Below are 26,676 nucleotides of genomic sequence, written 5' to 3' on the forward strand. Positions count from 1 at the left end.
GGAAGGAAGGAAGGAAGGAAGGAAGGAAAGCTATCTGAGCCACATCCTGGAATTGTAAATTCACAAAGGGAGGAGAACAGCCATGGCTTTCAAATTTAGGAAGCTAATGTTTACAAAATCAGGAAAGAGTCCAGTGGGGTTGAAGGGTGACAAGGAAAGGTGTCTTCAAAGCTCTGAAGCGAAGGAACAAAACACTGAACAGGAAGCAAAGTGTTAAGCTTGGGGGAAAGGAAGGAGAGGGTTGTAATTCCATTCAAAGCCTGAGCTGGTCCTTGAACACTTTCAAGATGCCAAATCTGCCCTTGGTGTTATGTTGCATGTTGTACGGTGGGCCTTTAGAGCACAGAGAATCAAAGGAAGGCAGAGGCCGAAGCGATGCTTAGAACATAACAGAAGGACGTCAGAAGAGCCTGGCAGCTGGATGAGGCCAAGCCCCCACTGGTCCAGCATCTCGTAGGGCCCTCGTATTTACGGGACCGCCTCTCCTGGTCTGCCCCGCAGAGGACCATAAGGTCCATGAATAACCATAGTTTAGAGGTCCCGGGCCCTAAGGAAGTCAGACTATCTTCCACCAGGGCCAAGCAGCATAAAATACAGTATAAAAACATGAATAACAATAAAATTCAAGAATCAAAAATCAATTAGATAATCCCCAGGGCTAGCTGGCTGAATTGGTCCTACTTGGGCCAGCGAGGAGACCAGGGGAGAATTAGCTGTGGGGACTCAGAGCGGGTAATCTTCATAAAAGGGGAGGGGAAGGGAAGAGAAGGGAAATAAAAGATCAGGCTGAATTCAAATTAAAAGCCAGGCGGAATATCTCTGTCTTATAGGCCCAGCAGGAGGAGCTTAAATCCTGAAGGGCCCTGGTCTCGTGGGACAGAGCATTCCACCAGGTCGGAGCCATCACTGAAAAGGCCCTGGCCCTGGTTGAGGATAGTCTGACTTCCTTAGGGCCCGGGACCTCTAAACTTTGGTTATTCATGGACCTTAAGGTCCTCTGCGGGGCAAACCAGGAGAGGCAGTCCCGTAAGTACGAGGGCCCTTCATTTGATGAAGTGAAGGGCCATGAGGGCCAACCAAAGTTGTTAACCTTTTTTTAGGATTGAAGTTGTTGAGGTTTTTTTTTAGGATTTTATCCCGGGAAATAAACTGCCACAGGAGCTGGGTTGAATGGTCTTTGGACATGTCTGGTCTAGCACCTAAAGGTGTATAATGAAGACACCAGGCAAGCCTTCATGGGGAGAGCATCACACAAATGGGGAGCCGCTGCAGAAAAGGCCCTGTTCTCGTGTTGCCACGCTGAGGACGTCTCATGGAAGAGGCACACAAAGAAGGGAAGAGGGGTTGATTATTAAATCGTAGTGCTTTCTAGTGCAAGATGGGGCCTTAGTTCCTTACAAGCTAAGTTAAAAAAAAAAACCACAAGAGATGAGTATCGGGCTTCCTGCTTGCGAACAGAGAGGCATTTGCAGCCACTGGCATCTGTGTGACCCTGTCGCTCTTTGCAAACTTGCCAGCGCAAGGCAGATTCGCTTAGTGCATCACACACGCACAACCTTCCTGCTTCCCTGGCACATTTTTGTCTGCCCACACCAGACTCCGCAAGAAGGTCACTGTGTTCCAGCATCTTTGCTCTGGGCGCCTGCGGATATTCCACCAAGGTCCCCAAGGAAACAGGATTTGCTTCCCAGGATTCGCAGGAATGTAGATCTAAAAGCTGGTCCAATACCAGCCCAAGACACGCTATAAATTCACAGTACGGCAGCAGGGCAGTTTGTGGATTTAAGATGTCTGGCAGGGTTTGCCGCACATGCCCGAAAACAACATTTGCTGTTGCCATGCGAACGGGACTCCATGGCTCTGACATTTAGAGAGCGTGTGGGGTTTCTTAGATTTCTCCCTCTTTGTCCTGGCTTTCCTGCCCCATATAACCTGGTGCCCTGCAGTTTGTTGTCATTAGCAGCCAATTTGTAGAAATCTGAAAATCAGTTAGAAAAGATTTGGAACAATGATGGACTTTTTGGAGCTGGCCGACCTGACTGGAAGAATCCGCGACCAGAAAGAAGAGGAGATACAAGAGGACTGGATGAAATTTAAAGAATATTTAAAGCTAAATATTGTGGTATAAGATAAACAGAAAATCCTTGGATGTATCAGATAGGCTTAGGGGTAGAACAGGAATAGGTGTTAGTAAGTATTAAAGATTAGAATAATAGGATCTTCTTGCAGTCCATGGGACTCTCAAGAGTCTCCTCCAGCACCAATACCAGGAGTATATATGAGGATATTGTGTTCAATACCAGGAGTATATATGATGATAATTATATTAATCTTCTTGTATCTTGTAGTGTGGTGGTTTGTTTGATTTTTCTGTTATTTGCTTGTATGTTTGTTTACTTGTATTTACGTCTGTTTTTTCATAAATGTATTTATTTTAAATTAAGAAAGATATGTTTTAAAAAAGAACGGTAGAATGGCAGTTGAAAGGGACCCCCGAGGGTCATCCAGCTCAGCCCTCTGAGACAGGAAGTGCAGGAATGTCAGCCTTTGAAGAAGGCACCGTCGACTAAACAACAACAACTGCTTTAAATGCCAAGTGCCGGTGGGGGTCTCAGAGAGCCATAGCTGAAGCAGCGACATTTTTAGCAGTGAGCTGCCAGTCCAGGCCCACCCCAGGAGATGGAGACTGGTGGCTCATACCTAGCTGAAGAGATTGGGGGCTACCGTGAGATCATGAGACTGAAACTGCTTTGGTCGCGCTGGTTGATGATCTCTGGCGGGCTAGGGACAAAGGTGAGAGCTGTTTCCCAGTTCTGCTGGATCTCTCAGCGGTGTTTGATACCATCGACCATAACATCCTTCTGGACCATCTAAAAGGGGCTGGGAGCTGGGGGCACTGTCATACAGTGGTTCCGCTCCTTCCTCCTGGGCCGTGTTCAGAAAGTGGTGGTGGGGGATGAGTGTTCAGACCCCTGGGCTCTCAATTGTGTCGTGCCTCAGGGTTCCATCCTCTCCCCCATGCTTTTCAACATCTACATGCAGCCGCTGGGAGAGATCATCAGGGGCTTTGGGCTGGGCGTTCATCAATATGCAGATGATACCCAGCTCTACCTCTCTTTCAAATTGGAACCAGTGAAGGCGGTGAAGGTCCTGTGTGAGTGTCTGGAGGATGTTGGAGGATGGATGGTGGCTAATGGATTGAGGTTGAATCCTGACAAGACAGAAGTACTGTTTTTGGGGGACAGGGGGTGGGCTGGCGTGGAGGACTCCCTGGACCTGAATGGGGTAACTGTGCCCCTGAAGGACCAGGTGCGCAGCCTGGGAGTCATTTTGGACTCACAGCTGTCCATGGAGGCACAGGTGAATCCTGTATCCAGGGCAGCTGTCTACCAGCTCCATCTGGTATGCAGGATGAGACCCTACCTGCCCTCAGACTGTCTCGCCAGAGTGGTGCATGCTCTAGTTATCTCCCGCTTGGACTACTGCAATGTGCTCTGTGTGGGGCTACCTTTGAAGGTGACCCGGAAACTATAACTAATCCAGAATGCAGCAGCTAGTCCGGTGACTGGGGGGCGGCCGCCGAGACCACATAACACCAGTCTTGAAATACCTACACTGGCTCCCAGTACATTTCCGAGCACAATTCAAAGTGTTGGTGTTGACCTTTAAAGCCCTAAACGGCCTTGGCCCAGTATACCTGAAGGAGCGTCTCCACCCCCATCGTTCTGCCCGGACACTGAGGTCCAGCGCCGAGGGCCTTCTGGTGGTTCCCTCATTGCGAGAAGCAAAGCTACAGAGAACCAGGCAGAGGGCCTTCTCGGTGGTGTCACCCGCCCTGTGGAACGCCCTCCCTTCAGATGTCAAAGCGATAAACAACTACCTGACATTCAGAAGGCATCTTAAGGCATCTTAAGGGAGGTTTTTAATGTGTGACATTTTAGTGCATTTTTGGTCTCTGTGGAAGCCGCCCAGAGTGGCTGGGGAAACCCAGCCAGATGGGCGGGGTACAAATAAATAATAATAATAATAATAATAATAATAATAATTATTATTATTATTATTATTATTATTATTATTATTATTAGGAGAGCCTGCACCTGTTCTCGCAGAGACCAAATACTCATGAGGAATCAAGAATAGACTGCCTCTAGACCTGGAGGTTCCATAAGAGCATTGGAAAAGAGTGCTGGATCAATGGCTCACCTAGTCCATTCTGTTCTCGCCATGGCCAACCATGATGGGGAACTCAAAGTGAGGCCTGAAAACGGGACCCAAGCCGGGAGCGCTCTCTCTGCTTATCTGAGCCCCTGTTGACCGAACGCCCAAATTCCCCACAATCTGCAGGGCGGTATCTCCCCTCTTCCACCCTCAGCTTGCAGGAGGGCAAGTCCATTATCTCCCTCGCACATATGAGGAGGCCCAGGGAGGCCAGCTGTCGGGGAGATGGGCTGGGCAGGCAGCCATGGGGAGCTGGGTGGGGAGGTGTCCTTGCCTATCCGACTTTGAAAAGCTGTCACCACTGGATCAAACCCATCCGCTTTGTTGCATTAATTAAACTGAATAGTTTTCGCTGGGTTTTGAATAGACATGCATTTAATTGTTGCAGTTTTGAACTTCGTTGGGTCCTTATCTTCCTGAGTGGGCTGCGCACTCTGCTTTTCTGAATCATGGTTTTGGTAGGGGAGGGGGCACTGGGGAGGGGGTCATGTAATCAAGAGGGTAGTCTTTTCCCACCCCCCAAAATATTCCATCAACTTCCCCCAAATTCCTCTTCTGGTACGTTAGGTGTTTACTTCCCCCGCTTGTTTTTCCCTACCTTGATACTGCAGTCTTTAAATTAAATATTGTTATATCCTTAACATTTTTGCACCATGCTTATTTTCAAATTACCTCTTGCACTTTGTTATTTTCCAGTTATTACGTCTTAATTTCTATGTTTGTTAATTGCAAGTGTTTACTCAAACCCTGCTAGTGAGTCCACTTCTTTAGAAGGTTTCTGTAAGTACGACATAAACGGTTCCCAGTCCTTTTTTAAAGTCTCTTAGGTTTTCCAGTTAACTTTGCCATTTCAGCATATTCCATGAGTTTTTCTTGCCATTCTTCTTTTGTGGGTACCTTGTCGTCTTCTCTTCTCATGAGGGGGCCAAAGTATTGGAGCCTCAGCTTCTGGATCTGTCCTTCCAGTAAGCACTCAGGGCTGATTTCCTTCAGAATGGAGAGGTTTGATCTTCTTTCAGTCCATGGGACTCTCAAGAGTCTCCTCCAGCACCATAATTCAAAAGCATCAATTCTTCGGCGATCAGCCTTCTTTATGGTCCAGCTCTCACTTCCATACATCACTACTGGGGAAAAAATAAATAATAATAATAATAATAATAATAATAATAATAATAATAATTATTATTATTATTATTATTTATACCCCGCCCTCCCCGGCCAGAGCCGGGCTCAGGGTGGCTAACATCAATGAAATTTCAGTAAAAACATAAGAATAATAAAAAACAATTTAAAATACAGGTTAAAATGCAATTTAAAATGCAGCCTCATTTTAAAAGTCAAAACCATAAGGAGGGAAACATAAGGGTCAGACTGAGTCCAAACCAAAGGCCAGGCGGAACAGCTCTGTCTTGCAGGCCCTGCGGAAAGATGTCAAGTCCCACAGGGCCCTAGTCTCTTGTGACAGAGCGTTCCACCAAGTCGGGGCCAGTACTGAAAAGGCCCTGGCCCTAGTTGAGACCAATCTAACCACCTTGCAACTTGGTACCTCCAAAGTGTTGTTATTTGTGGACCTTGAGGTCCTCCGCGGGGCATACCGGGAGAGGTGGTCCCGTAGGTACGTGGGTCCTAGGCCACATAGGGCTTTAAAGGTCAAAATCAGCAGCTTAAACCCGACCCTGTACTCCACCGGGAGCCAGTGCACTCTGCTAAGTAAAGGAATTTGCCAATGCAAGTTAGGGAGGATATTAATAAACAATATATCCTCTCCTGCCTCCCTGAACATTCCCACAGTCCTCCCCCTGCGAGCTGGAAGGAAGCCAGGAAAACCTGGAGATTTCAGGTCAAGGCTGGATATCTGGCAACCTGAGTCTTTTGTTACATGCTGGGCAGAAAACTGACACCCTCTAATCTCATACCGTGCATTCAACAGCTGCAGAAACCAGCAGGCGATTCATTTGGAACAAAACATAACCTTCTGCAACCCCAGAATCATAGAGTGGTAGAGCTGGAAGGGACCACAAGGGTCATCTACTCCAGCCCCGACCCCTGCACATAGAATAATTGGGTTCCCTCTTCCCGCCTTGGATCAAATCTATGCTTCCAGGTGCCATAAGAAAGCTGCAGAGATAGCGCTGGATAGTCCGCACCCCGTAAATGATCTCTTTCAGCTTCTGCCTTCTGGAAGAAGGTCCGGGGTTATTAAGACTAGGACTAGCCACATGAGAAACAGTTTCTACCCAAATGCAATTTTGGTTTTAAACACAGTGTAAGGTAGTCTCTGGGACACGAGTGGCACTGTGGGTTAAACCACAGAGCCTAGGACTTGCTGATCAGAAGGTCGGCGGTTCGAATCCCCGTGACGGGGTGAGCTCCCGTTGCTCAGTCCCAGCTCCTGCAAACCTAGCAGTTCGAAAGCACGTCAAAGTGAAAGTAGATAAATAGGTACTGCTCCGGCGGGAAGGTAAACGGCGTTTCCATGTGCTGCTCTGGTTCGCCAGAAGAAGCTTAGTCATGCTGGTCACATGACCCGGAAGCTGTACGCCGGCTCCTTCAGCCAGTAAAGCGAGATGAGCGTCGCAACCCCAGAGTCGTCCGCAACTGGACCTAATGGTCAGGGGTCCCTTTACCTTTACCTAAGGTTGTTTCTATGGGAGTATATTGTATTTAATTATGGGGTATCAGAGTTTTGAGGGTGCTAACCAGACTGGGATAGCAGGCTTGTTGGTTTTTGAATGTCTGGTGTAGATTTTTTCAATTTTGTTGTTCTGTATGGGACAATGACAATAAAGATTATCGTATTGTATTGTATCGCAGGAACCTTTTGCCCAATGTGGGGCTCAGACCCACGGCCCTGACATTAAGAGTCTCTTGCTCTCATGATTGAGCTATCCTAGTTTCTCTGTGTCTGGAAAGTTTGAAGGTTGAATGTAATCAAGTGTAATGCGGTGCTACGCCAGGGCAAAAAAACAATAATTTTGCATATATTCTCATGGGGTTTGAAATGGCTGGGAACGACTAGGAATGAAACCTTGGGCTCATAGCATGAAGATGTGTGGCAGCTATGAGAAAGGCGGATTCCATGATAGGGAACATTAGGAAAGGAAAGGAAGATGAAGGCGCTGATATCACGATGCTGTTACGCAAATCTGTGGTGCGACCACGTTTGGAGCAATCTGTAGAGTTCTGGTTGCCTCACCTCAAAAAAGGATATTGCAGAGTTGGAAGTTGCGGGAAAGGGCAAGCAATGATCAAAGGGATGGAGCAATTCCCCTATGAGGGAAGATTGCAGCATTTTAGGGCTTTCTAATTTAAAGAATCCAGTAGTGATGTATGGAAGTGAGAGCTGGACCATAAAGAAGGCTGATCGCCAAAGAATGGATGCTTCTGAATTCTGGTGCTGGAGGAGACTCTTGAGAGTCCCATGGACTGCAAGAAGATCAAACCTCTCCATTCTGAAGGAAATCAGCCCTGAGTGCTCACTGGAAGGACAGATCCTGAAGCTGAGGCTCCAGTACTTTGGCCACCTCATGAGAAGAGAAGACTCCCTGGAAAAGACCCTGATGTTGGGAAAGATGGAGGGCACAAGGAGAAGGGGACGACAGAGGACGAGATGGTTGGACAGTGTTCTCGAAGCTACCAGCATGAGTTTGACCAAACTTCGGGAGGCAGTGGAAGACAGGAGTGCCTGGTGTGCTCTGGTCCATGGCGCCACGAAGAATCGGACACAACTAAACGACTAAACAACGACAACAACATTGGACTACAACTCCCATCATTCCTCGAGCATTGGCTACGGTGGCTGGGAGTGGTGGGACTTGTAGTCGAAAACGTCTTGAGGACACCAGGTTTGGGGGAGGTTGCCTATGTGCCCATGGTGGGGTAGCGGGCAGCCTGGCCTGGCCTGACGTGGGCTTCTTTCTCTCCTCCTCGCGGGTTATTTGAGACTGGCAGGATTTCAAGAATCCCATGCCTGGGCACGAAGCGCCCGCTCGCAAAGGGCATTTGGAGAGAAGAAAGGCCAAAGGGGAGTCCGGTTCTCGGAACTGAGAGCTTCTCCCTGCCAAAGGGAGTCAACAATCGGGTGGCATTTTGAGCAGCACGGAAACAATGGTGGCTTTGTTGCTGTCGGCTAAAGCTGCAGCCAGGCCGCCTCCTTTCAGCTGTGATAGGAATTTTGAGGTCTTAGATATATGTTAAATGTTCACAAGCGTACCAACCAAGCACGCACATAAGATCAGCACAGGAAGACCAACCTGAAACCATTTTGATTCCCAAACTGAGCAAATGTTTTCTCTGCAAGTTCAAAGGAAAATGGAAAAGCCTCCCTATTATCTTTTCCTTCACAAATCCTGTCTTAAGGGCACATTTAAGATATGAATAGGGTGGGAGCCTGTGACCTGGCTCAGGAATGAAGTATTTATTGTTACAAAAGACTGGCCAGGCTTCCCAGGCAATCCAATCAAATGACCATGAAACAGGTAACCTGGCAGACAGGAGGTAAACAAACCACTCAGATTTCTGCTGTAAACCGCCCTTTCTGTGATGTAGGTATGATGTATGGAGGGGTGGTCTTGAGCTCCAGGGCAGGGAATTTAAATTGTCTATATAAGGCCCTGCACGCCATTGTTCTGGGTTCCTCCTCCCTCCTTTGCTCATGTGAGGAAGCACTGAATTGCAACCCGCGCATGTGCGGTTGTGAATGCTGCAGGTTGCGAACGTGCATCCCACACGGATCATGTTCGCAACCTGAGCGTCCACTGTACCAATCATTCAGATGACAAATTATATAATTTAGGTGGCCTCCCGTGTGCTAGAATTGATGGTTTGATTATTTACTTTATTGCTGTGTTCCAAAATCTTATTCATCTCAATTACACCCCAGCCAAAATAACAATCCCTTATACAACAACTGCAATATTAATGACTTCCATTTGTAGTGACACATTAAATGATTTATAAATCTACAAGCAAAGCTTGCAAACTATATCCTTGTTCTTTCTGTGTGTGGCAATTATTCGGTCCGTGATGTTTGTTCCTATCCTTGTAAAATATTATGTCTATCTATACCACCTCCAGTATTCAGGCTCGTGCATGAAGATCGCTACGTGCTCACCTGCGCAACAGACAATTGGTGATGGATTGGGAGTGTTACCAGACAGAGCAAGTTCTGGAGGTGGTGGGTTGAAAATGTTTGAGAAACACTGTCCCAGTGAATTTTAGAAAGGGAGACAGAGAGAGTTTCCTAAACTGGGCATCTCTCCTTGGGCCTCCTCTCCCGCTTAGAATAAATTATGCAAAGCACATGCCTGATTTACATAATGCAGCCAGGCCACTCCAATATGAATAAATAAAAGGATTTGTTTATTTAATCATAACGTTTCCCCGCATGCTTTCCCCTTCAGCCTGGACGTCTAAGGAGGTCAACTTCAACCAAAATAATTTCCCAACAACCTTATGCCAAAAACGCATCATAGTGGCTCGTCGAAATCTGATCCATAAAAATAACAATTCCCGCTCGTCGTAGGATGAATTCAGTCTGACCCCAAACTAAAGTGTTTAAGGTCCAGAGGCTTCATCCGCCTGATGTCCATTTGGCATGCAAGTAACCAAACAATTTAACCCCTGCGTTGCAAACAATAGCCAGTAATATCCAAGGCAACACGATGACCAAATACAATGACACGATATCAATATACACTCTTTATATAATAGGAAATATATGAAATCACATAAACAGAATCTCTGAAAGTCACAAAATATGCACTCTTAATGGATTCTCTTGAGAACATAAAACCAAATAAACATAAGTCTTATAAGTCTCTGAAAGTCTTTGAAGACTATGCAAGTCTCTGAAAGAAGCAATTTATCAGATTCTTATCTGGGGAAAACAGGCTGTAAAGCTTTGTTTATGGCGTCCAAAGCTGCCGAAGTAGTTCGCAAACAGACGTTGTGAACAGTGATTCTGGATATACCCACGGTTTCGTGGAATTCTTCTTCAGCACAGCAGAAGGATACAGAAATGCTTCATAAACCCATCTATATGGTGAATGAGAAAGTCTAACAACAATTGCTATGGAGCAGTGGTCATAAAGTTAGGTAGTCATTGCTGACTTTCATATTATATTAAGGGTTTTCAATGCAAAACCCATTGTCCAACTCCTGTATGCTGCAAATGTCTGGCATAATGGGGACCTGCCAAAGCTAGATGGCTTTCAGGCAAAATTTAAACAAAATGCTTGTTTAACCTGGAGAGGCTGTATGAATTGTGCATTGCTTTGTAACGATTTGTTAGGTCTCTGGACCGTAATAAAGATTGATTGATTGCTATAAAGAGTGTATATTGATCATGACATTTGTTGTTGTTTTTTTAAATGAATATTTATTGAATTTTCCAATTTTATATAAACACAAAAAGAAAAAGAAAAAGAAAAATATTAAAAACAATTCGGTTTCATTAACAGTTTTTCGGTCACATGTTTCTTTGACTTCCTCATACCTCCCCTTCTTGTTCTCTAGTCCAATTTGTTAATTCAGCAAATCCTAATCTCTTAACATTCCTTTTAAAATATCACCTTATTTTCCACTCAACTTTTTTTTTTAAAATTTAATAACAAAAACAATTATAATCTCCGTTATCTTTATCATAACAGCTAGAGACCACCAAAGTTCAAATCAACATCTTTTCAAAGTTCATTAATTTTATAGTATTTCTGTAGATATTCCTTGAATTTCTTCCAATCTTCTTCTGCTGACTTTTCTCCCTGGTCACGGATTCTGCCAGTCATTTCTGCCAGTCCCATACAGTCAATCAACTTCATCTGCCATTCTTCCAGAGTGGGTAAATCTTGAGTCTTCCAGTGCTTTGCTATGAGTATTCTTGCTGCCGTTGTAGCATACATAAAGAAAGTTCTGTCCTTCTTTGGCACCAAATGGCCGACTATACCCAAGAGAAAAGCCTCTGGTTTTTTCAGGAAAGTATACTTAAATATCTTTTTCATTTCATTATAAATCATTTCCCAGAAGGCCTTAATCTTTGGGCACGTCCACCAAAGGTGAAAGAATGTACCTTCAACCTCCTTACATTTCCAACATTTGTTATCGGGCAAGTGATATATTTTTGCGAGCTTGACTGGGGTTATGTACCACCTATATATCATTTTCATAATATTCTCTCTTAGGGCATTACATGCCGTAAATTTCATACCTGTGGTCCATAACTGTTCCCAGTCAGCAAACATGATGTTATGTCCTAGATCTTGTGCCCATTTAATCATGGCTGACTTAACCGTTTCATCCTGTGTATTCCATTTCAGCAGCAAGTTATACATTTTTGACATAATTTTGGTTTTAGGTTCTAGCACTTCTGTTTCTGTTTTAGATTTTTCCACCTGGAAGCCAATTTTCCTGTCCGAATTATATGCCTCCCTTATCTGAAAATAATGTAACCAGTCTCGGACTTTGTTTTTTAATTTCTCAAAGCTCTGCAATTTCAGTCTATCTCCTTCCTGCTCCAAAATTTCCCAATATTTTGGCCAACTGGCCTCCATATTGAGCTTTTTCTGAGCTTTCGCTTCCATTGGTGACAACCACCTTGGGGTTTTATTTTCAAGTAAATCCTTGTATCTGATCCAGACATTAAACAAAGATCTCCTGACAATATGATTTTTAAATGCTTTGTGAGCTTTAACCTTGTCATACCACAAATATGCATGCCATCCAAAAACATTGTTAAAACCTTCTAAATCCAAAATGTCCGTGTTTTCAAGAAGCAGCCAGTCTTTCAGCCAGCAGAATGCTGCTGACTCATAGTACAGTCTGAAGTCTGGCAGGGCAAAGCCACCCCTTTCTTTTGCATCAGTTAATATCTTATATTTTATCCTGGGCTTCTTGCCCTGCCAGACAAATTTAGAGATATCTTTCTGCCACTTCTTAAAACAGTCCATCTTGTCCACAATTTGTAATGTTTGAAACAGAAACAACATTTTAGGCAATACATTCATCTTAATAGCTGCTATTCGACCCATCAAGGAAAGCTTCAAATTTGACCATATTTCGAGATCTTTTTTCACTTCTGACCAGCATTTCTCATAATTATTTTTAAATAAGTTCCCATTTTTAGATGTCATATTAATCCCCAGATATTTCACCTTTCTCACCACAGACAGACCTGTTTCATTCTGAAATTTCTCTTTTTCAAACAATGTCATGTTTTTCTCTAAAACCTTAGTTTTGGTCTTATTCAATTTAAATCCTGTCACCTGACCAAATTCTTGAATTAATTCTAACACTCTTTTGGTACTAGATTCTGGCTCCTGTAACGTATTGATCATGACATTTGGCATGCAAAGCTGAGATATCCATATTTCACAGCTCCTGTTCTGAACGACAGCTAATATGACAAAGCAGAAGAATAAACTCAATAGGTACCTGCTTATTTCACTGAAATTTACATCCGTCTGTCTTCTCATCAACCTGCAATCAGCAATGTTTTCTTGGGAGAAGGCAAAGTAGGCAAAGCGACTCTCTTTCTCAGAACAAGGAATTGGGCTGTGTCAAAGTGGTTGATTGACGTGAAAATCTGCAGTGGGGAGAAGGGAGGGAGGGAGATAAATGTGACTGCTGCCAGCGATACACACAACAAGGTCAAGTTGGGCGTTTTTCCTGTCCAAAGCCCAACCATCACTTGGGGTGTGTGTGTGCACACCATACATTTAAAGCACCTTGTTGTTGTTGTTTAGTCATTTAGTCGTGTCCGACTCTTCGTGACCCCCTGGACCAGAGCACGCCAGGCACTCCTGTCTTCCACTGCCTCCCGCAGTTTGGTCAAACTCATGCTGGTAGCTTCGAGAACACTGTCCCACCATCTCGTCCTCTGCCGTCCCCTTCTCCTTGCGCCCTCCATCTTTCCCAACTTCAGGGTCTTTTCCAGGGAGTCTTCTCTTCTCATGAGTTGGCCAAAGTATTGGAGCCTCAGCTTCAGGATCTGTCCTTCCAGTGAGCACTCAGGGCTGATTTCCTTCAGAATGGATCGGTTTGATCTTCTTGCAGTCCATGGGATTCTCAAGAGTCTCCTCCAGCACCATAATAAATAAAGAAATCTGGAAACTAGTTTGCCCCGGCGGAAGATGCAGAGCGGCAGGGGTGCTGGCGCTTGCCAATGCTTTGCCGCTCGGCTCGCGAGTCATTGGTTTGGGAGTTGCGGGGGGCCCGCGCCAAATGTCGCCCCATTCAGGATGGTACCCAGGGTCGACCGCCCCTCTGCCCCCCTTCCTCCGCCACTGGGCGGAACCAGCACCCTTAACCAACTACAGCTCCCAGAATTGTTCGCAAGGATGTGTGTGCTTTAAATGCATGTTCGTAGGCAGCCTTCTTCTCTAATGCGATGGTGGGAGACACGGCAGTCTGGAGATGGGGAGTGCTTAATGCAAAGGCCCTTTTTCCACTCTAAGGGCCGCATTACCTTCTCAGCGACCTTCGGGGGGCCACATGCCAGGGAGACCAGAGGCAAAAGGGAGCAGAGCAGCGGGTGTGAATTACAGCTTTGTAGGATAGGCTTGTTTCTACACTTAGGACCCACGTACCTACGGGACCGCCTCTCCTGGTATGCCCCGCGGAGGACCTTAAGGTCCACAAATGTTTAATGTTTTATTATGTTTTTATATGTGCGGGATGCTGCACAGAGTGGCTAGGGCAACCCAGTCAGATGGGCGGGGTGCAAATAAAAACAACAGCAGCAGCAGCAGCAACAACAGTAATACTAATTCAGTCCAACACCCCTGTGATGCAGGAATCTTTTGCCCATGTGGGGCCAAACCCATGACCCAGAGATCAGGGGACTTATGTTTATTTGGTTCTATGTTTTCAAGAGAATCCATTAAGAGTGCACATTCTGTGACTTTCAGAGATGCATAAGTTTTCTGTTTATGTGATTTCATACATTTCATATTATATAAAGAGTGTATATTGATATCGTATCATTGTATTTGGTCATCGTGTTGCCTTGGATATTACTGACTACTGCTAGGGTGGTCAACTTTTTTGGGGGGGTTCAGCCCCCTCAAATATTTATGGGGCAGCAAAGGGACCTCTGTCCCTATGAGTTGGCTTCTATGGAGAGAGCAAGACTTTGAAACTGCCCAACAACAGAGGAAGCACACAGACCACCTGTTGCATAACCTCCAATATTTCTGCGATGAAAATAGGGATGCCCTATTTTTATTTATTATTATTATTATTATTATTATTATTAGTAGTAGTAGTAGTAGTATTACCCACTCATCTGACTGGGTTGCCCCAGCAACTGTGGGAGGCTTCCAATATATATAAATACATTTTTTAAAAAATTAAACATTAAAAACTTCCCTATCCAGGGCTACCTTCAGATGTTTTCTAAAGGTTGTATAGTTACTTATCTCCTTGGCTCAGGGGTCGCCGGCGAAAATAGGGGTCTCCTACCATACCCTCCAACATTTCTCCGATGAAAATTGGGATGTCCTAAGGATAAACCAGGTCAAATCAGAAACAGGGACGTCTTCTGTAAATCCGGTACTGTCCCTGGAAAATAGGGACACTTGCCGGGTCTGCTGTTGACAGCTTTGTTGCCTCTGTACTGAGATGAACTGCATTTCTATCTAAATTATAGTCATTTCCAAATTTGTATCTACACACAAAAAGAATCTGTGTCTTTTTTTTAACCTCTCTTTTTGGGGGGAGCAGTTTGGGGACGTGGAATGTGGTCCATAAATGGCCACCTTGGTCCATTTTGGCCTATTCAGAGGCTACTGAACTGGTTAGGCTGCTGAAATCAGAGCAAAGCTTTCCGCTTATGCAGCAAAACCAGCCTGTTTGCTTTTTCATCTTCCCCCTCTGCACGACAGCTGGCCGGCACCTTCTGGGAGTTAATAATTAAAGTGCAAACTTTCCTCCTGAACCCGGAAAGAGTCATTTAATAGGAAGGATGAGGAGCAATGAAAGAATTTTTTCTTGCACAATGAAAGAATGTTGTTTGTGCAACTCCCAGAATAGAAAGATATTTTTTTATTATTATTTGTAGTGTCATGAGTGCTGCAGGGGCAATAAACTGCCATCAAGCATTTATTGGACTGGCAATTTGAGTTAAAAGGGTAATGACAGTGGAATTTCACCTTGCTTGTGCCTTGGTTACTTGAACGTATCCGGAACTCATCTTAATGTGGATTGTGAACTCTGTTAATTCCCCCTTCCCCATAAATCTCTGCATTTCCCCTAAATCCATAGATTCCTTATGCTTTGCCAATCCTAATAATAATAATAATAATAATAATAATAATAATAATTATTATTATTATTCCAGTTACAGATAGGTAGCCGTGTTGGTCTGCCATAGTCAAAAATTTATTATTATTATTATTATTATTATTATTATTATTATTATTATTATTATTAATACCCCGCCCATCTGGCTGGGCTTCTCCAGCCACTCTGGGCAGCTTCCAACAAAATATTAAAATACAGTAATGCATCAAACATTAAAAGCTTCCCTAAACAGTAAGAGAGCTACACTGATCGCACTGGGAATCTTCACATCCCCGCAACATTTCACAAAGCAATTTGCTTTTAAAAATTCATGTGAAAACCTGTTAGCGTTTTACTTCGAATTTCCTTCTAACAAAGACACATTTTGGCAAAACCATTTCGCCTGACGCAATGCATCTTTGTATGTTGTTTTCACGAACGTATGCTTTTTGATGGGTGTGGTTCCCTTGTTCACATTGTATTGCTGGAGAATTGCAGCAGAAGTCCCAGAGGTGTGTGAGTTTTGAAAGAGAGCTGCGCTTCCATTCATGTTCTGGTTCAAGGTGTATGAATGCAAAGAGAATCAAATTTCTTCCCCATCCCAAAGCCCAAAACCTTTGATATCTGCTTACGGCGTTTGCTTCAGCCACACCTGGGTTCCTATTCCTCGCTTTGACGCTCTTGGATGCTAAATCTCCACAAACCTCTTTGTATGTTGCCTCCCAAAAAAGCTCCACAACTTTTCTGTCCGGATTTTCACAGTTTGAATTATGGCAAGCAGTGCCGGATTTACGTATAAGCTAAACAAGCTATAGCTTAGGGCCCCACTCTCTTGGGGGGCCCCCCCAAAAAAATTAAAGGAAACAAAACCTGGATGTACATTTCCAAAATATAAGATAAAAAACAAATAAAATGAAACCTACATGCAGCAACAGTGTTTTGTGTTGTGTAGGCTCCTATGATGTTAGTCATGGGCCCCGCCTGCTAGCCTGCTCCCTAAAATATCACCGGTTTGCTCCTTTCTATATATAGGGTGCCTACATTCTGCATGGACAGGTTGCACAGCAATATGTAGCAATTAGCTGCAGATTGCAGTGTAGCACAGTTGAATGTAGGTCAAGCTGTTGTACCTGTTGTCGCTCCACACAAAGAAAATGGTAGAGTTACGCAGCTGTGAATTCATTCATTCATTCATTTTCTTAGCTATCTTCCCCGGGCAGGTTTCAGCAACAGCATATCCAATGATTTGTTGTTGTTGTTGTTTAGTTGTTTAGTCGTGTCCGACTCTTCGTGACCCCCTGGACCAGAGCACGCCAGGCACTCCTGTCTTCCACTGCCTCCCGCAGTTTGGTCAAACTCATGCTGGTAGCTTCGAGAACACTGTCCAACCATCTCATCCTCTGTCGTCCCCTTCTCCTTGTGCCCTCCATCTTTCCCAGCATCAGGGTCTTTTCCAGGGAGTCTTCTTTTCTCATGAGGTGGCCAAAGTACTGGAGCCTCAGCTTCAGGATCTGGTTGTACCTGTTATCTAATATTAAAGAGTGCTTGTAGACTGATGATCAGGCAGCAGAGACTAAGGGTATGAGTCTTATGCCTACTGACTGGTTTCGTGTAACAATTACTTTGATAAAATATGTTATGTACTGAAGTTCTCACCCTGGGCCAGCAGGGGGATACTGTAGATAGTTTTCACCCAGGTCCACATATGCAAATAAGGGATTGAAAGTGACGTTCAGTGATTGGATAGTTACAGAAAGCTGTTACAGTTGCGATGTACTGGAGCTCTATATAAGCAGGCTGGCCGAACCCTTCAGTTAAGTTCTATTCTGGCCTGTGAATAAACAAGAGCTGTTTGAAGAATTGCTGTGTCATCTAATATGTTCACCCACAACTTAACAAAATACATATTTTGTTATGTGCAAATGGTTTCAGATACCTTCAGACGCGGGTGGCGCTGTGGGTAAAACCTCAGTGCCTAGGACTTGCCGATCGTATGGTCGGCGGTTCGAATCCCCGCGGCGGGGTGCGTTCCCGTCGTTCGGTCCCAGCGCCTGCCAACCTAGCAGTTCGAAAGCACCCCCGGGTGCAAGTAGATAAATAGGGACCGCTTACCAGCGGGAAGGTAAACGGCGTTTCCGTGTGCTGCGCTGGTGCTGGCTCGCCAGAGCAGCTTCGTCACACTGGCCACGTGACCCGGAAGTGTCTCCGGACAGCGCTGGCCCCCGGCCTCTTAAGTGAGATGGGCGCACAACCCTAGAGCCGGACACGACTGGCCCGTATGGGCAGGGGTACCTTTACCTTTACCTATTAGGTCCATAAATTACCATATGGCATATATTCAACACAAAAAGAGCGACAATTTGTTGTTGACAAAGGACAGGTGGACATATAAAGGGCCCCATTACCTCCAGTAGCTTAGGGCCTCATCAAACCTAAATCTGGCCCTGATGGCAACCCTAGTATGTGTATTTTTTTGAGCTAAATTGAGTGAAAGATTACGCGTCACGGGGACATGGACAGTGAGTACACAAACCTAACAGTGCTATGTTTATCTTTCGATGGCTATTTCGTTCATGTTGCTAATATTTTTTCGCAGGATATAAACGCTGCGTTTGTTAATCATCTATTCAGACATTTCCTTTAATTGTGCTGTTTAGCTGATTTGTTCAGTTGCTTCGTGAACAGTGTTCTATAGATTACCATTGTTTCACATTTGGTTTGTTGATTGTTCCATATGATTTATGCTGTGTTTGTGACGTTCTATTAGGCCCTATCAGGCTCTTGGTATTTATTGTTTGTAAGCTGGTTCAGGATTCATTCGAATAAAAAGTGGTGTAGAAATATTGTCAAGCAATAATCTTTTACGGCTTTTTTGTATTTGATTTTTATTTGTGGCATTTTTAGGATGTTGTGTAGTGCTTCTAGATTTTCTTTGAAATATGGCTGATTAAATAATCAACAATAAACTGTGGGGTGGGTTCATTGTTTGGCTTGTAATTATGTATATTTGTATTTTTATATTGTACAGTGGTACCTCGGGTAAAGAACTTAATTCGTTCCGGAGATCCGTTCTTAACCTGAAACTGTTCTTAACCTGAGGCACCACTTTAGCTAATGGGGCCTCCCGCTGCTGCCGTGCCGCCACCGCACAATTTCTGTTCTCATCCTGAAGCAAAGTTCTTAACCCGAAGTACTATTTCTGGGTTAGCGGAGTCTGTAACCTGAAGCCTATGTAACCTGAAGCGTATGTAACCCAAGGTACCACTGTAAACTATCCTATGCTCCTTATTTTAATCATCATCACCGTCTTCCTTGGCGATCCCTCGTAGCCGAGTAAGATTGTCTTCCATGAACACAGTCTTAACAGTGAGTCCGTAAGTGACCGTGGAGGCCAATTCTGGATCCACACGTCCTTCCACAGTAGGGACATTGGTTTTTGGGTGGAAGTTGATCACGGTGTGGATTTGCCAAGCGTGCCTTCCTTTTAGCATGTTTCTCCCTTGCGTCCTGAGTTTGAGAGTCTTCAAAGCCCCTGACACCTTTGGTAAAGGCTGCTCTCCAACTGGAGCACTCACAGGCCAGCGTTTCCCAGTTGTCAGTGTTTATACTCCATTTTTAAAGATTTGCCTTGAGAGAGTCTTTAAACCTCTTTTGTTGACCACCTGCATTACGCTTTCCATTTTTAAGTTTGGAATAATAATAGGAGTCCATCTATGACTGTCACACCGTCAACCACCAATGCTGCTCCTTTCTAACCTTCCCTCTTTTGGTCCCCCCCAGGGCTATGGCGAATGCGTCCCTGCTGCTCCTGCTGCGCTCCTTGAATGTGAGCGCCAACACCTCCGACGCCGACTGTGAGGAGGAAGACCCCTACAGGTGCACCTTCAACGAGGAGTTCAAGTACATCCTCCTGCCCGTCTCCTACAGCCTCGTCTTCGTGGTGGGCCTGTGCCTCAACCTGCTGGCCCTTTACATCTTCCTCTTCCGAATCAAGACCTGGAATGCCTCCACCACCTATATGTTCAACCTGGCTGTGTCGGACACCTTGTACGTGATCTCTCTGCCGCTCCTGGTCTACTACTACGCCAAGAGAAACCACTGGCCCTTCAGCGTGGGCTTGTGCAAGATCGTCCGCTTCCTCTTCTACACCAACCTCTACTGCAGCATCCTCTTCTTGCTCTGCATCAGCATCCATCGTTTCATGGGCATCTGCCTCCCGTTGAAGTCCCTGGAGTGGGGACAAGTCCGCTATGCACGCTGGGTCTCGGCCACCGTCTGGGCGGTCGTCATCGTCTGCCAGTCGCCCGTGCTCTACTTTGTCACCACCAGCCCCCGGTGCGACAAGATCACCTGCCACGACACGTCGGCGAAGGACCTCTTCGGCGACTTCATCATCTACAGCACCGTGATGCTGGTCCTTCTCTTCTGCATCCCCTTCCTGGTCATCATCGTCTGCTACTCCCTGATGGCTCGCCGGTTGCTCCAGCCCACCCGCGGCACCACCCGAATGTCCAGCTCCAAGAAGAAGTCGGTCAAGATGATCGCCGTCGTCCTGGCGGTCTTCATCATCTGCTTCTTGCCCTTCCACATCACTCGGACCTTATACTATTACTTCCGCGACTGGGACCTCAGCTGCGCAACTCTCGACGCCATCAACTTGGCATACAAACTCACCCGGCCCCTGGCTAGCACCAACAGCTGCCTGGACCCTATCTTGTACTTTTTAGCAGGGCAGAAGTTTGTGAAATTTGCTTGCCCCAAAACGCCGGGGCCGGGCGAGAACCAGACAACCTCGAACACCACCGTCAATTGCCGCTTGCGGGCCAGAGACCAGTTAGCGATGAAAGCGAAAAGCATCGTGTCGTAGGCGCTTGACATTTCCGCCTCCGCCCATCTGCAAAGTATTACTTACCTGTCTGTGTTGGTTGGGAAAAGTTCCATGTTGCAGGGAGAAGGGTTTGGTTCTCGACCTGTGAGACGCCGGAAGTATATTTTCAACCTGCATCTGCAAGAAATGGTTCGAAAAGTGATGGACACGTCACTTTTTCCTTTCCCCGACACTTGTTGTTGTTGTTTTGGAAGCTAGGTACTATATTAAGCGTGTTGTCTAATCTGACAACGGCACAATAGACACTGAGTTGTGTGAACAGGGAATCCTACACAAGGTGTGTAGTGAGAGGCAATGTAGCGTAATGGACGAAGGATTGGGTTTAGACTCACTGAATACAAGCAGTGTATCACATGGAAAAAAATTTCTAGACTGCACAACTTCAGTTTGCATTGGTGGGGTGTGTGTCACAAGTCTGAATGCTAAAACATTACTCTTCCACAACCAATGGAACCTACAGAGCTGCTGTATACAGAGTCAGACCACTGGTCTATCTAACCCAGTATCAACAAGTTTTACTGGGGCTGGATCTACATTGATCTGCTAAACCTTTTTTAAAAAAATAATGTTCTATAATGCTGAATAGCATTTTTCCATTGCTGATGGCTCTCTGCTCTGCAGCGCCCTCTGGGGGTCAAATTTTAATAAGGTATTTTAACGTTATAAATGACGTGTGTAGATCCACCAAGGGATTTCAGGGAGAGAGCTTTCCCCAAGCCTACTTGGAGATGCCAAAGCTTGAACTTGGGACTCTATGGTCCTAGAAAGAACCTCTGGCATCTAGTTTTCAATACACAGGAAATCTTTTATTTAGGTGAACATTCGGCATTGCAGCCGTCCACCCAAATATCTGCCGCTCGAAGCCATACAGTCCAGAAATGGTTTCATCATTTCGTCTACCATTCGGTCAGACCACAGCTGCCCCCTTCCTTGTTTCCTAGAAAGGGCTCACCGGGTGAGGCAGAACTGCCACACTAACTTCCCAGCAGATGGCTATATTATTGTTATTAATATTATAGATGCAAGAGTAACCTCAGACCAGCTTCCCGTGAGCCCCACTTACCCCAGGCCAGTCCCAGCCAGTGGCAACCCTCATACAGGCAACCATTTGTTGAGACCCCTTGAATATCTTTGAGCAAGCTTTGGCCTCTCATCCTGACGCACCTCGCCGGGTTGTCGTGAGGATAAAATGAGCCCCACTCTTTCTGCCCTGGCTGCTTGTGTTTTCTCTCATTTAAACCCAATGTCTAGATGCTGCCTGCCTTTCTGGGCTAAACCTCCCCATGCTCACCCATGCTTTCCTCCCATAACCTCCAGGCTTGACTACTGTGATGCACTTTATGTGGGGCTGCCCTTGAAGGTAATTTGGGAACCGCCGCTGACGCAGGATGCTGCTGGCTGTCTCTTTGCAGATTGGTCCGCCTCCCGGGCCCGAGCAAAGGTGCTGGTTTTTAACCTACAAAGCCCTTTGTGGGCCTGAAGGAAGACCCCTCCCCGAATCAGCAGCAGGCGAGTGTGCAGCCCTGGTTCCTGTGCCTTCATACTGCAGTGGCTTGAAGAAATTGGACCTGACTCTTTGACATGAAAAAGAGTCCGCCCCTGGCTATCTTCTGCATAACACACTCCCTCTGCGTCCGCCTAAAACTCCACAAAAGTCAGCAAGACCCATTTCATCAGGCATTTAATTGAATCGTTAGTTTCAGTCTGTTTTGCTGTCGTTGATGTCTTTTCATCTTGTGGTTTTATGATCCTACTGTGTTGATGTTGGTTTTTTCAATATTGTATGCTGCTTCGAAAGTGGCCTATAGCGAGTGTGATGGGATGATGAGCTGCTTGTGCGTAAAATCCTGATCCCTCAGAGTTTGGCTAAGTTCCCAAACCTCTGTCTGTGATGGAGCTCCTTAAGCGTGGCTCCATCAATCGCTCGTTGAATCGGACAGTGGGCGTTTACGGAACTTCTTCCAGCATAAAAGCTCCTTAACGGAAACACGTCTTCTGGACTCTCGGCGTGACAGTTTCCGCCGAGAAGTGGGTGTTCCTACGGGAGGTCCTGAAACCCCCCCACTGTTCTCGCTTGAAGTATCTCTGAGCTCTCCCTCCGACTCACTTTCCCTTGGAACTCCACTTCTCCCCCTGCTGGTCCCCTCCTCCGCTGAGTGGTCTCTCTCACCCTCCATGAGCCCTTTCACCTCCTTCGTCTCAGATGACAGTTCCCTGACATCCACCTCCCCTCCAGGGCCCCCTTCACCCCCTTCCCTCCCCTCCTCTGCGGGAGGCGAGGGAGCAAAACCCCTGAAGGAACCTCCCTCATCTTCCGAAGTTTCGAACACTTCCCTCCACCTTTTGCTGTTCCCGGTTTCCAAGTACTCCTCCTCCTCGGAGTCGGTACCTCCTTCCAACTCCGATTCCCTGAATCCCTCCAGTTCCTCCTCATCGTCGGTGGTGCCAAAGTACTCCCTTCGGAACCTCGCTACTGGCTGAGGTTTCCTGGGGAACCTTTGGTGGAACGTTTCGATCAAGACCTCGTCATGGACCTCCTCTGCCTTCACCCAGGTGTTTTCTGACTCTGGTTCCCCTTCCCACGCGACCAAATACTCCACCTGATTCCCCTTCCACCTGGAGTCGATGATTTCCGCCACATAGTTGCGGCTTTCCCTTTCTTCTATGGCTGGCCCCCGTGTGGATACCCCTTCACCTTCCCCCCGGTATGGTGACAGTAATGACCTGTGGAATACTGGGTGCAGTTTCATGTGGTTCGGTAACCGGAGTCTGAAAGCCACTGGGTTGATCTGTTGGATGACCTCAAATGGTCCCAATCTTTTGGGTCTCAATTTCTTGCAACCCCCCTTGTACGGCAACCCTTGGGTTGATAGCCAGACCCGACTCCCCACCCTAATTGTTTCACCTTCCCTTCTGCTCTTGTCTGCCTGCCTCTTATATTCTTCTTTGGCCCTTTCTAAGTTGTGTTGGAGTTGACGATGGATCGCTTCCATTTCTTCTACAAAAAGTTCAGCGGCCGGAACACTCCATCTCTCTCCTCCTTCCCCTGGAAACGCCCTGGGGTGGCACCCATAATTAGCCAAAAATGGGCTCATCCTGGTGGACACATTCTCTGCATTATTGTAAGCGAATTCCGCTAGTGCCAACTTTTCGACCCAATCGTTTTCTCTGTCATTGACATAGCACCTCAGGTATTGTTGAAGGATACCGTTTGCCCTCTCCGCCTGCCCATTGGTCTCAGGGTGCCTGGCAGTCGAAAAGTTGACCTCTACGTGCAACAAGCTCATAAGCTTCCTCCAGAATCTGGACGTGAACTGTTTCCCTCTGTCGGAAACCAGCCTCAAGGGGGCGCCATGCAGCCTAAAAATATGTTCTACAAACAATTTCGCTGTCTCTTCCGCCGTGACTGCATGTGAGCAAGCTACAAAGTGACCCATCTTAGTTAACTGGTCTACTACGACTAGTATGGCGGTTTTCCCCTGGGATTTGGGCAGATCAGTCATAAAATCTATCGACACCGCCTCCCACGGTCGTTCTGGTGTGGGTAACGGTTCTAATAAACCCGCTGGTGCCCGCCTTTCTCCTTTGGCTCTCTGGCATTGGTCACACCTTCTCACATACTCCCGTACATCCTCCCTCACCTTGGGCCACCAAAACTCCCTGGTCACCAACCACATGGTCTTGTGTTGCCCAAAATGCCCCGCTGTGGGATTGTCGTGCAACTGTTTGAGTACTCTCCCCCTCAATTCCCCTTCGGGTATATATAGTGCCCCTTTGTAATACAATGCCCCGTTTCTTTCTTCAAAACCTCCGGGGTCTTCTCCCTCTCTCCTTAAACCTCTGAGCTTATCCTGGGCGTACTCATCATTTACCGTCCCCTCTACCAGTTCTCTTTGCCCCACCCAGGCCGCACCACACACCCAGTGGTCCTCTGGGATAATATGTCTCTCTTCTGGCGCTCCCTCCCCCTCCAAATATTCAGGTTTGCGAGAGAGAGCGTCCGCTCTGATGTTTTCTGGACCTGGCACGTAGCAGATTTCAAAATGGAATTTGGAGAACTCCTGGGCCCATCTCACTTGTCGTTGGTTGAGCACTCGTGCTGTTCTCCAATACTCCAAATTCTTGTGGTCCGTACACACTTGCACCTTATGCTGTGCGCCAATTAGTAAGTGTCTCCATCTCCGGAACGCTTCGTGAATGGCGAGTAGTTCTCGGTCATATACCGTGTAGTTCCTCTCGGATTTGTTCAGCTTACGCGAAAAGAAGGCACACGGTCTCCATTCCGACTTATTGCTCCCTGGCTGAAGCAGCACTGCCCCCACCGCCCGGTCTGAGGCATCAGTTTCCACTCTCATGGGTTTTTGTAAATCCACATGCAGGAGCTGTTCTTCCGAAGCGAATGCCTTTTTCAATTCCTCAAAAGCGTGCTCCGCCTCTGCCGTCCAAACAAATTTCTTCTTGCTGCTTAGACAGTCCGTGATGGGAGCCGTTAAGTGGGCAAAGTTCTTGATGAATTTACGGTAAAAGTTCCCAAACCCTAAGAACCTTTGCACATCTTTTTTGGTTTTTGGTGTCTTCCATTCCAGCACCGCCTGGACCTTGCCTGGATCCATGGCTAATCCCTTGTCTGATAAGCGGTACCCCAGGAATTCCACCTCCTTGGTGTGGAACTGACACTTCTCCAATTTCACCCACAACTGGTTTGCTTGCAGCTGGCTCAGCACTTCCCTGACATCCTTCACATGCTGCTCCTCATTCTCCGAATATATCAGCACGTCATCGAGGAATGCCACGCAATTCTTGTAGAGCAAAGGTCCCAGTACATGGTTCATGAGCGATTGAAAACAGGCGGAGCCTGATTGCAATCCGAATGGCATAACGAGATATTCGAAAGCCCCTAGGGGGGTGAACATCGTTGTCTTCCATTCATCCCCCTTCTTTATTCGTATCAGGTTGTACGCTCCTCTCAAGTCCAGTTTCGTGAATATCTTTCCCTTCCTCACCCTGGTCAAAATGTCATCAATCCTGGGCATGGGGAAAGTCACTGGTTCTGACACGGCATTCAGGGCCCGGTAGTCCACGACCAATCTCGGTTTATCCGTGTTTTTTTTGTCCACAAAAAACACTGGACTGCCCCCCACCGCTCTGGACTCTCTGATGAAACCTCTCTTCAGGTTTTTGTCAATAAACTCCCTCAACTCCTGCATTTCCCTGTCTGACATGGCGTACAGCTTGCCCACGGGTAGCTGGGCCCCAGGGACCAGGTTAATCTGGCAGTCAAAGTCTCTATGCGGTGGTAGTTTATCTGCTTCCCTTTCGCTGAAGACCTTGCTCAGGTCAGCGTATTGTTTGGGCACCTTCCCTTTGTTCGCCACTTCCGTCCCTGCTATGGAGGCTTTTGCCCCTTCTGGCACCTTTCCCTCTTTGCAGTGTTCCAGGCAATGTCCTGACCCAAAGGACACCACTCTCTGATGCCAGCCCACTAGCGGGTCATGCAACGCTAGCCAGCTCATTCCCAAAATGACTGGCGCCCCTCCCAGGGTGGCTACATTGAACGCTATCCTTTCGGTGTGCCTTGCCACCCTCATAACCATTGGGACGGTCTGTAGGCTAACTTCTCCCCCCAACAGCTCCCTCCCATCGATCGTGGTGACCTGCAGGGGGTTGCTTAAAGGGAGTGTCTGTATCTGGTGTTCCGCTGCAAACTCCTTGCTCATAAAATTACAGGAGCTGCCTGAGTCTAACAGCGCCTTGGTCTTTAGTGGGTATCCGTTTGCCAGCTCTAGCAACACCTCTATTACTAGGGCTGGTCTTGGAGGTTCCGGAGTGGGCACTTTTACTGCTCCTTGGCCTGTCTGCAGTGCCCTGACAGAGGCAGACAGGCGTTGGCTTTTACTGGCTCCTGGACTTCCTCCTCCTTTCCCCCAACAGCCCCCGCCATCCCTTGCCATTCCTTTCTTTGCGGGCAGACTCTGGCAAAGTGACCTGGCTGCTGGCAGAGGTAACATTTCTTGGCGCTCTTTCCCTCCTTCTTCCTCCCTTCACTGGGATTTGAAACTGCGCGCGCGCGCGCTGTTCCAACTTCCATCGGCTCTCCGGGCGGGAAACTTGGCTCTGGAATCTCTGGAATGCGGAAATCCCTCCAACGCTCTCCTTTCCCCTCCCGCTTCTCCAAGGCTCTTGCCTCCTGGCGCGCTCCAATGGTCAGCGCTGATTTGGTCAGCTGGTCCATAGACTCCGCCCTGGGCGCCCGGGAAAGTTCGTCTTTCACCGCCGAGGAAAGCCCCTCTTCAAAT

At 46.7% G+C, this 26,676-nt stretch overlaps 1 protein-coding gene and 1 long non-coding RNA gene across 5 annotated transcripts in view; one reads left to right on the top strand and one right to left on the bottom strand.

The window, feature by feature from the left end:
- Window positions 1-26,676, top strand: part of P2RY2 (purinergic receptor P2Y2) — a 51,494-nt gene that overhangs the window by 23,345 nt on the left and 1,473 nt on the right. For 2 of the 4 annotated variants that reach the window (XM_083610048.1, XM_083610049.1), the window contains exon 2: window positions 19,273-22,191. In XM_083610048.1, coding sequence (XP_083466174.1) covers window positions 19,277-20,359 — 1,083 coding nt within the window. In that variant the 5' untranslated portion in view covers window positions 19,273-19,276 and the 3' untranslated portion in view covers window positions 20,360-22,191. The remainder of the gene's footprint in view (window positions 1-19,272; window positions 22,192-26,676) is intronic. The other 2 variants (XM_083610047.1, XM_083610046.1) reach the window with 1 other exon arrangement.
- The window catches only part of LOC310760986, a 221,998-nt gene that overhangs the window by 1,817 nt on the left and 193,505 nt on the right, over window positions 1-26,676 (bottom strand). The window lies entirely within an intron of this gene.

The sequence above is a fragment of the Podarcis filfolensis genome (assembly GCF_964270895.1).
Source record: "Podarcis filfolensis genome assembly, chromosome: 4".
Lineage (NCBI taxonomy): Eukaryota > Metazoa > Chordata > Lepidosauria > Squamata > Lacertidae > Podarcis > Podarcis filfolensis.